Source organism: Panthera pardus, unplaced genomic scaffold, assembly GCF_024362965.1.
Source record: "Panthera pardus isolate Hobbes unplaced genomic scaffold, ASM2436296v1 HiC_scaffold_3, whole genome shotgun sequence".
NCBI classification, from domain to species: Eukaryota; Metazoa; Chordata; class Mammalia; order Carnivora; family Felidae; genus Panthera; species Panthera pardus.
This window is the reverse complement of record NW_026526876.1, coordinates 18265658-18278918: the sequence shown is the minus strand read 5'-3', so window position 1 is coordinate 18278918 and position 13261 is coordinate 18265658. Positions and strand designations below refer to the sequence as shown.

The window sequence follows — 13261 nt, the reverse complement described above, 5'->3', positions numbered from 1 at the left end:
AGGGCCCAGGGGGGTGCAGGCCTGGGCACGGAGGTTGGCTCTTCCCTGCTCCCAGGCACGGAGCTTCACAAGGAGAAGGCACCCGCAGGAGGGGCCACCTGACATGTCCCTCCCACAGGCACCCTTCCACGAGGTGGTGAGCACAGCAGCCCGGCCCCTGGTTCTAAAGCTCCCAGCCCAGGACAGCTGCTGGGCTGCCCCAGGCCCCAGGGGACCCCGTGGGAGGGCGAAGTTGCTGAGTAACCACCGTGGAATGGAGACGTGGGAGGCCGGAAACAGTCTCCCCAGGGCCCTTAGCAGCCAGTTCTCTCTTCCCAAGAGATCACGCTGGTCACCACACACAGAGCCAGACAGGTCCAGTCACTTCATTTTTACTACTTCACATTTTCAGCAAACAAATCAAGGTGCAAACAGGGTTTATTTCACGTTAATATATTAACTGGTTGTTGTCTTTCTCTTTCTTTCTTTCTTTTTTTTTTGTCAAATAAATAGGGAATTCTCTTTAAATAACCATCTCCTCACTTCACGGCCAGTCCAGAAGCAAATGAGAGCAAATTTTAGTGCATCCAGGGGGCATATCACCAATTAGGCATGAAGCTTAAAGGGAAGAGGGCAGGGTGAGGGGCTGGTGAGAGGTCACGGTCAGCACACAGGTTCAGGCCAGGCCCCAGGGGTCAGGGCCTTTGTTCCAGCCCACCCAGCAGCCCCCAAATGGCATGATGGGATGGATGAACATGCATCCAGTCTGAGAAGCCCCTTCTAGAGAGAAAAGAGAGAAGGCAAAGGGAAACAAATGCCAGAAACACTCGGGGGGAAGCAGTGGGCTCCCTCCCCATCGCGGCGGCCTGGTCCTGAGGCGGCCCACCCCCTGGAAGCTCACGTTAAAGCTCCAAAAAGTCACAAAGCGGTGGCGACAGACGACCGAGGACAGGACAGGGAGGGGAAGAAGAGCGTGACCGGGGCTGGAGGCTGGCTGGGATTGGAATGTGGGCTGACAGTCCGGTTTCCATGGTTAGGCACAGACCAGAGTGGAGGGAATGTGAGGGGGGCCTGGCAGGGGCCCTCAGGAAGACGCGAGGCTGGTCTGAGGGAGTTCACGAGGCCGGGTATAAAGTGGATTCCAAAACGAGGGAGCTGGACTGCGGTACAGGAGGTGGCCAGGGAGTCTCCGTGGGAAGAAACTACTAGAGCAAGACGGGAACGAGGTGGACGCTCACGCTCCTGAACAGAGCCCCAGGCGTGGCGAGAGGGAAGCACGACTGAGCGGCGCCGACTGAGCGACTGAGCGGGCTCTGAGCTATAGCTTGAGACGCCGGGAGGCACGGCTCCCGAGTCAGGGGGGCCCCCCCTTCCCTCAACACCAGTCCTTGGGAAGTGTTTTATAATCACACCTGGAGGAAGAACAAGGCCCTTCCATCACCCCCCGAACCCCAGTCTCAGCCCCAAGAGGAAGGGAAGGGAAGAGTGACGAGGGGTGGGAAGCAGGGGTGGGAGGGGTCTACTGGGTCTTCTTATCTTCCGGGGGGTAGTAGGGAGGTGGCGGAGGCTGGGTCTGAGGAAGGAAGGAAGAAAGATCGCATTAGAAGGTTCACCACGAGACCAGGTCTTCCCACCCCTAAACCCCTGCATCTGGCCGCCCGCGCATGGGCCCTGCTCACCGTGGGCATGTAGACGTTGTGTGGGTTGCCCGGGTTGTAATAGGCGCTGGCAGCCGCCTCTGCCGCCTTGGCTTCAGCTGCGAGAACAAACACGCTTGGGCTAAGCCCGAACGACAAGCCCTCCCCTCTTCCAGCTGCCCCTGGAGCTGTACTGAGATAGCTGCCCCCCGCCAGGCGTCACCCCCCCAGCAGCCAGTGCTGCCTGGTCCAGTTTGGTCCTTTCCAGCTCCTTTACCCCTCTCTCCCCATGATCCCGCCAGGCGGTACTGCCACCATGCGGTTACAGACGACAAGACGATACAGGGAGACCTTCCCAGCCCCGGGGCACAAGGCTAGTCGGGGAAGAGGCTGGGGGTAAGGGTGGAATCTAGACCCTCCCCAGGAGCAACCACACTGCTAGTCCTCGGGACTAGTCCAAGGCTCGGGGTCATTCACCATGTGGGGCTCCCGGCCGACCTCTAACTGTTCTCTGAGGCTCTCCACACGGCCACGGAGAGGGGAGGGCTGGCCCCCCAGGACTGCTAGCAGCCTAGGGCCTCACCTGCAGGGGTAGAGGGGACATCAGGGCCGCTGACCGGAGGTTCCATGGGCCCAGGATAGGGCGGTGGTGGGGGCTGCACATATCCCATGGCCCCGTCCATCATGGGGGGTCCTGGATAGAACTCTGCTCGGCAAGAGAGGAACAGGGGCCAGTGAGCAGCCTAGCCCCTCAGCTGGCAGCTCCCGGGCCTCTCCACCTTCTCAGTTAGTCCTGAAGCAGCTTGAAGAACAAGTCTCCCCTCTACAACCCCCTGGCCTGGGTGGGGTGGTTAGTGGGTGGGTGGGGTGAGGGGTGGGCAGCAAAGGACACACTCACCAGGTGGGGGCGGTGGATAGGGGTAGCCAGGAGGGCAGGGGTACATTCCATTGGCGACTGGCGGGGGAAAGACATAGGCCCCGCTGGGCATGTAAGAATACCCATAGGCTCCATTGGGGGCTTCACCTCGGGAGGCTATAAGTACAAGGGGAGAGAGAAATGAGTGTCGCCTACCGAGGGGAGCTGCAGGGTCCCTGGAATGTGCACAGCAGACATGCCTTACCCCGCCCCATTCCACTCCCCACCGACGCTGGAGCCAGCCTTGGTCAGGGAAGAAGTGAGGGGTCTGGATGGGGAGACAGGTCAGAGCCAAGGCAGGGGAGGTCAAGGGCAGGGGGGAGGGGTGGGCAGAGGACAGATGGACAGAAAGAGGGAGGTTCGGGGATGGGGTACCAGCCGGAGCCAGGGTGAGGCTGGGGGCGACGGCAGGATGTCTGCTGAGCACAACCCTTGGGGATTTCAAGTGTTAATGGTAGCTTAAAGGTTGGGTTTCATGTCTGTTTTTATGAGGCCACAGTAAAATGTCCTTGGGTCCAAAGAGCTTTGTCAAGATGTCCTATACCTGCTCCAGACAGGGCAAACCCAGCCTTCGAGGTACAGGCCGGAGTGATGCTAATTACAAGCTTTCTTCTCAATTCCCAGCCCCGGTGGGCCCCGGGGCCCAGAGACTTTCTCTCTCTAGTGCTTAAAAAATCAGAATAAAAAGTAAACCAAGTCAAATGCACAAACTAAACCCACGCGTGTCAGTGTGTCCTTCGCCCCAGGGGCTTTCAGACCCTTGATACCTTGAGACGCCACCTGTAGCATCCGTTGTCCAAACTCGATGGCTCCCCCTGCCGTGAAGGTCAACTTGTATGGCGCAGAGCCTTCCCAGCCACCTGGGAGGGGAACATTGCGTCAACAGCTCAGGAAAAGAACACAGCCTCAAGCGCCTCAAGAGACGGCTCTCTGGCCAGTGACCTGGTGGCCTGCGGGGCAAGGGGTGGCTCTGCAGTGCCCGCCTCCTGCCCGTGCCTGCTTCGCTCTTTGGAAGAGGCGGCTCTTCTCTCTTGGAACAAGCCTGTTACCCCACCCCCAGCCGTGGAAGTCCATCAGCCCTAGAGCCCCCACCCCCACGAGCCTCCCTGGGACAGGTTCACTCAGCAACAAGTGACGTTCAAGTTCAGAGCAGATCTCCCCTCCTGAGGGGCCTAAGGATGGACCCCTGGCCCCTCGAACCTGGCTTCTGCCAGAGGGGAACTGTGAGCGCCTAGAGACCAAGCTTCCACCTGGCTGGGTGTGAGGGGAAGGCCAAGTTCAACAAAGAAGTCTCTGGTGTCTGCACAAAAGCCGGCCACCAAACAGGGCGTCTCTGGTGGCAGAGAGACAGCTGGCGCTTCCTGGCTCCAGGGAAAAGGCCCTTCCCAAGAACCTGACAGCTAAACTTTGCACACATTCCCCAGGTCACGATAAGCATTTTTCTTCTTAGTTTTCAGTGACATAGCTGATTTTGCTCTGAGAATGTGATCGGAGTTGCTACCTTTAATGCCAGCATCTCCTAGCCCTTGGCCAAAAGCCACCTCTGCTGAACAACTGGCAGCCTGGGTGTTGGGCATGGAAGCTAATCCAGAGCCAGGAAGAGGACAAGGCCAGGGGGTGATAAGGGTCCGAAGGGGACGTCTAGCAGAGGCGCGGCAGAGCACCTCTCCGGAAGCCCCATCCGCGGCCCGGAGCCTTCATCACCCACCTCCTGCTTCAGCCTTCACTGTTCCCTTGATGTAGTTTGCACCAAACACAGGTTGCTTGATCTCACAGTCCTTCATCAGATAAAAGGGCATCATGAAGGACTGCATGGCATCCCTTCCTTTGGACAGAAAGACAACCTGCAGGCAGAGAGGACGGGAGCCATCAGCACCCACCCCGTGGCCCGAAGCCCCCCTCAGCTAGCACCTCCCGTGCGTGAGGGGTCTGCTCCCCCGGCCAGGGCCCAGCAGCCCCAGGGCGCTCGGAACCGAGGAAGCTTCTGGAGAGCGCTCTGAAAGTGAAAGGTCCCACGTGCAGCCTGGCTGGAGGCCGAACGTGGGTGTTCGTGGGAAAAAAGACGCCGTTCACAGCGTGTGTGAGAGGAACAGACCGCTCTGCCGTTTGAGTGGTGGTGAGGGGGTGGCGGATGTGGCACAAAAGTGCAGAGCGCTGGGGCAGAGAGGCAGGGGTAGGCAGCGCTGGCTTCCAGAGCGGGGAGGTGTAGCCCGACGGGGTGAGATCCTGGGAGAAGGGGGCTGCCCAAAGAGCAGCAAGAGCTTCCCGTCCCGCACTCGGGACAACCCTCTGTTTTAAACCCGTGACTTCCATCTGTGGCTGAAGATGACAGAAAAGGGGTTTTGAGGCTCCCTTGTCTCTCTGCCAAGGCCCGTTGATAAAAACTTGAAGCTACGCCCCGCTTCCAACCGTCTTTAAATCTAACTCTTGGTAGCTACAGGCAGCGAACGTTTTTCAAGAATGGCCATTTGTCTTTCTCTGGAAGGCTCTCAGAGTCGGCCTGGGTAATTCTCAGGCCAAGGCCCATTCCGCAGTCTGGCACTTCTCGCTCTGCAGGGTTTTGCCGGGCTTTCTGCCCAGCTGGAGGCTGTGGCCCTGCGACTGTATCCTGCTTACCACATTTGTCACTCTGGATGTACACAAAGGCCTCGTGGGCTACTCTGACGGAAATCAAAGTAACAACAGCCTCTACTCCAGGCCGCAGTCATCCCAGCAGCGGGGACCGACCCAACAACACACAGATTTTACAGCAAAAGATCTGTAATTTGCATGGAGTCAACACCCAGGGGTCAGTTCAAGCTGCACAAGCAGTCTGATGGTTCTAGCGCCCAAGAGCATGTGACAGAAACACGGGGAGTGAGGAACGAACATTCACCAGGTTCGGAGGCCACTGGACTCACGAGGCTGACCTAAAACCCCCATCAGCGTCCAGGAAACACAAGCTTTCAAACCAACCATCACACTGTGCAACTCACCCGGTAAGGGGTAAGGTAGACGGTGCCTTTCTTGGTCCCTTTGAAGGCCTCGGGCACGTTCTTCATATCACTGAATGTAAGTTCCACATGGTCATAAGACATCAGGATGCTGTGATAAGAAAGGAGGAAAGGCCCTGATGAGCCAGTCTGGAGCCATGATCTGCTTTCCCCAGGGACTGCGCCCCCCTGGTAGGCAGGCGTCTAGCGTGTCACATCTCTGTTTTGACATTGCTGCAAGGAAACCATTCATATAGCCTTGGAAGGGAGGAGCACGGCAGAGGTCTGCAGAATTTCCCCAAGCCGCGCACACCCCCCACCCCCAGGTGACCACACCAGGGGAGCTGAGGGCTTTAAAGCCTTAACCCCGTAATCCCTCAAATCAGGTTAGATTACCTGGGTTAACTCTCCCATTTTCTTCTGAGTCCTTATTATAGGTGTTTTCTGTTTTCGCTGGTTTGTTTTTGAGTCCTAATACACAAACCCTTTAAGACGTGGCTCTATGCATCCCCAAAGGGCTCACTTCAGGGTTCCTTTAAAGCTGGGTTTCCAGACCTGGGTTGGCTGGGGTTTTAGGCCACGAAGCCCTTGAGATGATGGTGCGCATGCATTTTTTCTCGGAGAATCTGTGGCTTTGATCACTCTCAAAGGGATTCATGACTTAAAAGAGCAAGGCTATTTTACACATGAAATTTTAAACACTAAACTTCAATTACTGTATACGCAATTTTTGGGGAAACGAGGCCAAAGCATTTTCTCAAACAAGGCACACTATTATTTAGCAGAATGGAGCCCTAAGCCAGGTAGGAGGCCCAAGCAGGATAGATACATTCTCGTCCCACAAAGTCCCACTGAGAAAGAAAGAAAAATAGTCCCAGGAGATGTTACCAAATGGCATCAAAAGTGTTTTTCCGGGCCGGAGACTGGCTCTCACACAGACAGCTTACAAACTGGGAACAATGTGAGATTTCTCTGATTATAAGATAACAAGATCCAAGTTCACATGGTTCCATTTGTCTTCCCCTTCCTCCCAAATACCACAACTTTCTTCACTGGGGAGGGCTAAGTGGGAGAGAGGACTAGTACCAGAAAAGAGAAGGACAACTCAGAGAAAAGAGGTCATTACTAGGAACAGGCTGGTCCAGCAGACCTGAGCACGTAAGATAGAGGGGAAGTCAGTATTCTGAGGCTGGGAGCACCCCAGGCTTTCTCCTGACTCATCAAACATTTCTGGGTGCTGGCCTTAGCAGGCTACAAAGCTCTGATCGCACCAAGTCTCTTCTGGTGACTCAGACTCCTCCTAAACGCCTTCTGCCTTCAAGAAGCATTTCAGAGTCAGCATAGCTCAACCAAAGCTGGACGATCCAATTCTCAGTGCCCAAGGAGCCAGAGAGAAGCCACTGAGAGGTCCAGAGATGGGGAGAGAGACAGAACTGATGGGAGGGGTGGGAAGAAAGAACTCTTAAGTTGGGAGACCTCGGTTCTGGGAGTAACCCAAGTCAACATGCATTCGAAAGAAGCAGACAAGGACGGACACCGTGCAGGGAACTGTGTTAGACATTTGACAAGCGCTACCTATTTAACGGCACCTCTGGGTCTCAGTTTCTCATCTGGAAACTCAGCAGTTCTGGAATATACTAAAAGGCTACATACTGATAGTTAAACCTATTGACTTCAGAGTAAAGACACCTTTCCTGGAATCCCATCTTGGTTATTTACAGCTCTGTGATCTCAGGCAAGTTACTCAACTTCCCCGTGCCTCACTTTCCCTACGTGTAAAACGTGTATAACAGTATGCTCTGCCGCGCAGTACTTACATACTAAATAAGATAGAGAAGCAGGGCCTGACACGTAGTAATGTAGTAAACGCCCAGTAAACGGCAATTATTTTTGTCTAAGGCTGTTCCCATCTCTTGAAGTCATCGACTCTGGGAAGGGGGCTCAAGAACGACCCCGGGACCCTGACTGTCTCCCCAAGCCCTGTCCCCGTCCAGCAGCCCCACCCCCACCCGAGGGCTAATCGCAACCTCCTCCTCGACCGGCCCTCCTCCCACCGGCCCCGCCTCCAGCCGTTACCCCCCCACCACCGCACCCCATCAGTTTCCCCTCTTCACGGGCTTATCCCCCACCACCCCGCCGCCCACTCCCCGCCTTCGTTCCTCTAGGATCCTTCCGCAATGTTTTCACCTCTCTGTGTTGTTGACGATCACTCCGCCGCCCTCCGAGTGATTCTTGTTGAGCGCCATAGTCTCTCGGAGAAGGGTCCCGAGACTCCCAACGCAGTGCGCTTGCGCCTCCCTAGCGCCCGCCCCTAGTGGCGTCGTTCGTATTAGAGTCAGCCAATCACAGCTCTTGCGCGGAGGCTGTCCCCACCACCTGATCTCGAGCGTCACGTGGTCATAGTTTACTCACACTCCCCCTCCCCTCCGAGCTTCGCCTGCATCACAAACAAGCTGAAGACTACAGTTCCCAGAAGGCAATGCTCCTTCAATCGGCCTTTCTCTACGCCAGTGGAAGGATGGATTCTGGAGTTTGTAGTCTCCCAAAACGTAGGCCTGGGTTGACTCCCTTTATTGCTTGACTCAGCGGCCTGCGCGTTCCCCACTCGCCATCCCGTCTTCAAAGAGACCCAGAATGAACAGCTGAACACGCCACAGGGGAATTTATCATAAAGGCCCTGAGCTCAAAAGTGCACACTCACCTAACAGGGGTATAGGAATCTAAACCTGGTGTGGGGAACGCTGAACAGCCACTTGCTGGCGCCTCTTTATTCACCCAACATTTATGGAGCCCTGAGTCTGACTTTGCCCCGGATTAGGGTAGTCCCTAGCCTCGTAAATGAGTGCAGGACCCAGTTCCAGGACATGGTGGCGGGCTGGCAGAGAGGAGCCAGGAAAAACTTCCATCCATGTCTTGAAGTCAGACCCAGACTCTCCGAGTTGGGGGTGAGAATGTCCGTGCGGGGGGAGGGCTCGATGCCTAGACCTGACGCCTCCGCCAAACCCACCTTCTGAGCGGTAGCCACCCCACCTCCTGGCCGCCTCCACCGAGCTGGCCTCGCGGTGGCGCTGCTACTCCTGGAATGTTCTAGCTTACAGTCGGGCCAGCCCAGCAGCGTCCCAGCTGGAAGATTTAAACAAGACAGTAATTAAATGGAACTAGGCATAAAGCGAGACCGGCAGCCCCATTATATGGCTTACAAAAGAGAGCTGACTCATCTCAGCTTAGGACCCAGCGCTGGGCGGCGTCCACTGGGCAGCTGTAGTTATTATGTAAACTACCCCCACCTCTGAGTGGATCTTAAGGAGGAATCAGGGGGTCTCACTCCTCCCGCGGCGGTGCATCATTAATCTTACAGGATCAGAGTTTGATTTTATTTTATTTTTTTAAGGTTTATTTTTGAGAGAGAGAGAGAGAGAGAGAGAGAGAGAGAGAGAGAGAGAATCCCAAGCAGGCCCCGCGCTGTCAGCATAGAACCTGATTGCCAGGCTTGATCCCATGAATTGTAAGATCATGACCTGAGCCAAAATCAGGTGTTGGAAGCTCAACTGACTGAGCCACCGAGGTGCCCCTGGCCTTCTGTGAAGACTTGTGCAGAAGCAGGTGGGACTTTGCAGGACACGTGCAAGAATGATTGCATGATGGGCATGATATACTCTGCCCTAGTAGTTAAATTAATTTTGGCACATACAGTCTATGCAGCTGTTTGAAAAAAAAAAATGAAGGCAAATTCTATGTGCAGATACAGAAAGATTGCCAGTTTGTTAAGTACACACTGGTGTATAATCACTTCTCGGCCTTTTGGCTAAGATCAAGTGTAAGCACAAACCGGGTGTGTAAATATGCTTCAAAAAAAAAAAAAAAAAGCTTCTGCTCGTATTTAAATTAGGATCTAGATCTAGATCTAAAATTTCTGGAAAGAACCACCAGGCATTGTTTTTGGATTACCCCACTGAGGCATGGGTCTGGGGAATTGGGCAGGCTGGTGACTCTGTGCATTTGTTGTCTACTTCCTTGTAATGTTTAATTGTTTGTTGTGCACATTCTAAATATTAATAACAAATTTCAAAAAGAAAGCGAAATCCACCCAGTAAAGGGTATGCAAGAATGGCAGCTTTGAGGACCATAAAAGGGAAGGTGGGGAACCAGTTTGGTCCCATCCCCCCCACCCTTTGAGGAACTTGATTGGTCACAGAAGCAATTGGAGGTTTTGTGGGGCCTAAAGCTTTTGGAGGCCTTGCTTAGAGAACTAAAATACACAATCCTGAAAACACAGCATGTGGCCATGGTTAGGCCTCTGGACAGGAGAGGAAATGTGTTGAAGAGGAAGTCAGAGTGGAGAAGAGATAGCAGGCTTAGCTGAGTCCAGCTTCAATGTTTGGCTTTTCCAAATTTAATGAAAACATACGACCACGAGGCGCCCAGCTGGCTTGGTCAGTAGTGCGTGCGACGCTTGGTTCTCGGGGTTGTGAATTCGAGGCCCAAGTTAGGTGTGGAGATTGCTTAGAAACAAAATCTTTAAAAATGAATAAAATATTTAAAAATAATAATAATAAAATAAATGCATGACACATGAACATAGTGTTAGAATCTCCCAACTGTGAAAGGGGCCAGTGGTTTCCAGCACCCATGCTGGGGGGCTCGAGGGCAATTCATTGCTGAACCAAGTCAGCAGCAAAGCGCCCCATGTCTGGGCCCAAGTCTCAGAACTCAGACTTCTGCCTTCGAGTCCACACAGGCTCTGCTTGTTTCCAGAAATGATCGCTCTTTGCTGAGCTGTAATCCCTCCCGATCTCCAGCGAGGAGGAGCTTCCCCCCCCCCCCCTCCCCGAGGGAAGCTTCTTGAGTGGTGCGCTAAACTAGGGCCCAAGTATGCCTGACATACTGCTCCCTTCGCCGCAGGACAACCCCGTGGTGGCCGGTCACCTCTGAAGGCCCAGAAAGCATCATGCAGTTGCCCTAGTGAGCAGGACAGATACTATTTGTTCTGAACAAATAATCATTCTCTATATGTGCCACGACATTACAAAGTTTGGGGAGCAGTTTACCAGATGGTGGATTTCTTTTCTTTTCTTTTCTTTTCTTTTCTTTTCTTTTCTTTCTTTCTTTTTTCTTTCTTTCTCTCTCTTTCTTTCTTTCTTTTTCTTTCTTTCTTTCTTTCTTTTTTTTTTTTTCCCCCGACCCCATAGTAGGAAATACATTTTAGGAACATCTGGGTGGCTCAGTCGGTTGACTTTGGCCCAGGTCATGATCTCAAGGCTCACGAGTTCAAGCCCCTCATCAGACTCGCTGCTGTTAGCACAGAGCCTGCTTTGGAGCCTCGGTCCCCAACCCCCCACCCCCCCTCCCCTCCCTCTCTCGTGCTCTCTCTCAAAAATTAAAAAAAAAGAAATACATTTTATATCAGGACAGAAGTACACACAGATGTATATTTCATAAGTGCAGCTGGAAGAGGAAAAACCTGTTTGGGTCTGAAAGAGTAAAAATCAGCTCAGACTAAAACAGAAAAGAGCAGCCCAGCAGTCAGGCTGGGAGGAGAGACACAGATAAAGCCTACAGCAAAGCTAGCAGAAAACATGGTTTTCGCCCAAGGTCACGCAGCTGTTATAAGACAGCTTGATGATCCCTCTCGGCGACTGCTGCATCCTTATTAGGGATACCCCTAGACGGGCTTTGCAATTTCCAACAATTAGTGGGCGTGCCCCAGAGCTAAGCTGCAGGGGGAGCGGCAGAGAAAAGAGGAGAGAGAGAATCCCAAGTAGGATTCTCACCATCGGCCCACGGAACCCAGCTTACGTGGGACTTGATCCCCCGAACTGTGAGATCATGACCTGAGCTGAAAGCAAGAGCCAGACGCTTAACCAGCTGAGCCAGCCACGCACCTTCACTGGGCTCCTGACTGAAGACAGCTGGGTTGGGTAGGTGGGTAACCAATTTCCCAGAACAAATCTTAATGCTATTAAAATTTATCTAAAAATTGCTTAAGCATCTTATCATGAATGCTATCTCCCCCCTTCCCCCAGGAGACAGAATTACATCAGCTAAAAACAAAAACACAAAAAGCAAAACTCTGATTTTCCCTAGACCAGCTTTGGGACAATTTGTATGATTTGATGTACTCTGAAACTTTCTATTTTATTTTGTAATTTTAAAAAATTGCTGGGCGCCTAGGTGGCTCAGTCCGTTAAACGCTGACTTTGACTCAGGTCATGATCTCACAGTTCCTGAGTTCGAGCCCTACATCGGGCTCTGTGCCAACAGCTCGGAGCCTGGAGCCTGCTTCAGATTCTGTGTCTCCCTCTTTCTCTGCCCCTCCCCTGCTTGTGCTCTGTCTCTTTCTCAAAAATAAACAAACATTAAAAAATATTTTTTAGGGGTGCCTGGGTGGCTCAGTCGGCTGAGCGTCGACTTCAGCTCAGGTCATGATCTTGCGGTCTGTGAGTTCGAGCCCCGCATTGGGCTCTGTGCTGACAGCTCAGAGCTTGGAGCCTGCTTCGGATTCTGTGCCTCCCTCTCTCTGCCCCCCCTCCCCACCCATGCTCTCTCTCTCTCTCTCTCTCTCTCTCTCTCTCTCTCTCTCTCTTTCTTTCTCTGTGAAAAATAAACTTAAAAAAAATTAAAAAAAAATTTAAGTTAAAAAAATGCTAGTTGTTATGCACTAAATTGATTATGCAATCTTCAGCTTGAGAACCCCTGTTTCAGAAGAAAGGATGAGGGTGGGGGTGGGTGGGATGGGAGGAGGAGGGAAGGCAAGGGGAGCGTTGGAGTTGAGGATGGCAACCCCCACCCCCACCACCGTGGGGACCTGCATTCTCCCCACTCCTGAAGCTGATACTGTCTCATATTTAGGATTCCCAAATCAGTATGCTAAAGGGTTGCATCGGGGTGATTTAGGTAAGTCTCAGCCTCTTTGTAAAGCTGAGCAGCTGTTTAGATATCACCTTGTTTCTTCACTCTTCGTGTGGTGGCTGACTCAGACTGAGAGGCCTTTCTCCTCTCTCAGCCAAGAGGGTAGACAAGCCTTCTTGTTCCCAGGGTGGGTGGGCTTATGGGTTCTCTAACAGATGTTCTCAGTGCTGGCTGAGCCCAGAAGTTCCCACATCCTTCTAAGAAAAAAAAAGGCCCACTGTGTGCAGCTGGGGCCGGAAGGGCTGGAGGGCGGGCGAGGGTAAATGGCTGGACCCGCAGAGGGGACGGGGTACTTCCCAGAGCCCAGGGACAGAAGCAGAGTTTGGGGGATCCTCTAGCGGTAACCCACTTGCCTTGCTCCCGTTTGGCAGTCCCAAGAGGTGGGGTGTGGCTGCCGAGAGCAGGGGTGCTGGACGACGAGAACTGCGGTTTGGGTTGTGTCAAGGGGTCCAGTCCGGAGACGAACCACAGCAGCTATGGGACCAGAGAGCATTTACCGTGAAGAAGTAAAACAGGCACAAAGCTAGTCGTGTCGCTGGAGAGTTAGGTAGCGAGGTAACTGAAAAGGTTAAGCAAAGGATGCCAAGGTGTCCGGAAGTGCTCGAAGCTGCCACCGCTGGCGAAGAAGACTTCCCTTGACGTTGGGGTGCCCGGAGCCCCCAGGAAGTGCCGTTTCCCTCTCGTCCTAGAGCCCTGCAGACCCTCTAGCGCCCCCTGTTGGCAGAGCCCCGCGAGGAGATGCCGGACAAGTGTGGCCCCTAGAGCCCCAACCCCAGCATCCGGAAGCCCAATGTAAAGGGTGAGCGTCATGGGCTGAATTGTGTCCTCCCCAGATTCATATGTTGAAA

General features: G+C 53.5%; 1 protein-coding gene across 2 annotated transcripts; it reads right to left on the bottom strand.

The window, feature by feature from the left end:
• Nucleotides 1-355: 355 nt before the first annotated feature.
• Nucleotides 356-7825, bottom strand: WBP2 (WW domain binding protein 2). Of its 2 annotated transcripts, XM_019466191.2 has the most exons (8): nucleotides 7692-7825; nucleotides 5508-5616; nucleotides 4241-4376; nucleotides 3300-3392; nucleotides 2515-2649; nucleotides 2200-2322; nucleotides 1659-1735; nucleotides 356-1552 (listed from the first exon to the last, which is right to left on the bottom strand). In XM_019466191.2, exons 1-8 carry the CDS (start codon nucleotides 7748-7750, stop codon nucleotides 1499-1501), a joined length of 786 nt encoding a protein of 261 aa, XP_019321736.1. In that variant the 5' UTR covers nucleotides 7751-7825; the 3' UTR covers nucleotides 356-1498. The 2 variants fall into 2 exon arrangements, with proteins under 2 accessions (XP_019321736.1, XP_019321739.1); XM_019466194.2 differs by lacking the exon at nucleotides 2515-2649.
• Nucleotides 7826-13261: the final 5436 nt, after the last annotated feature.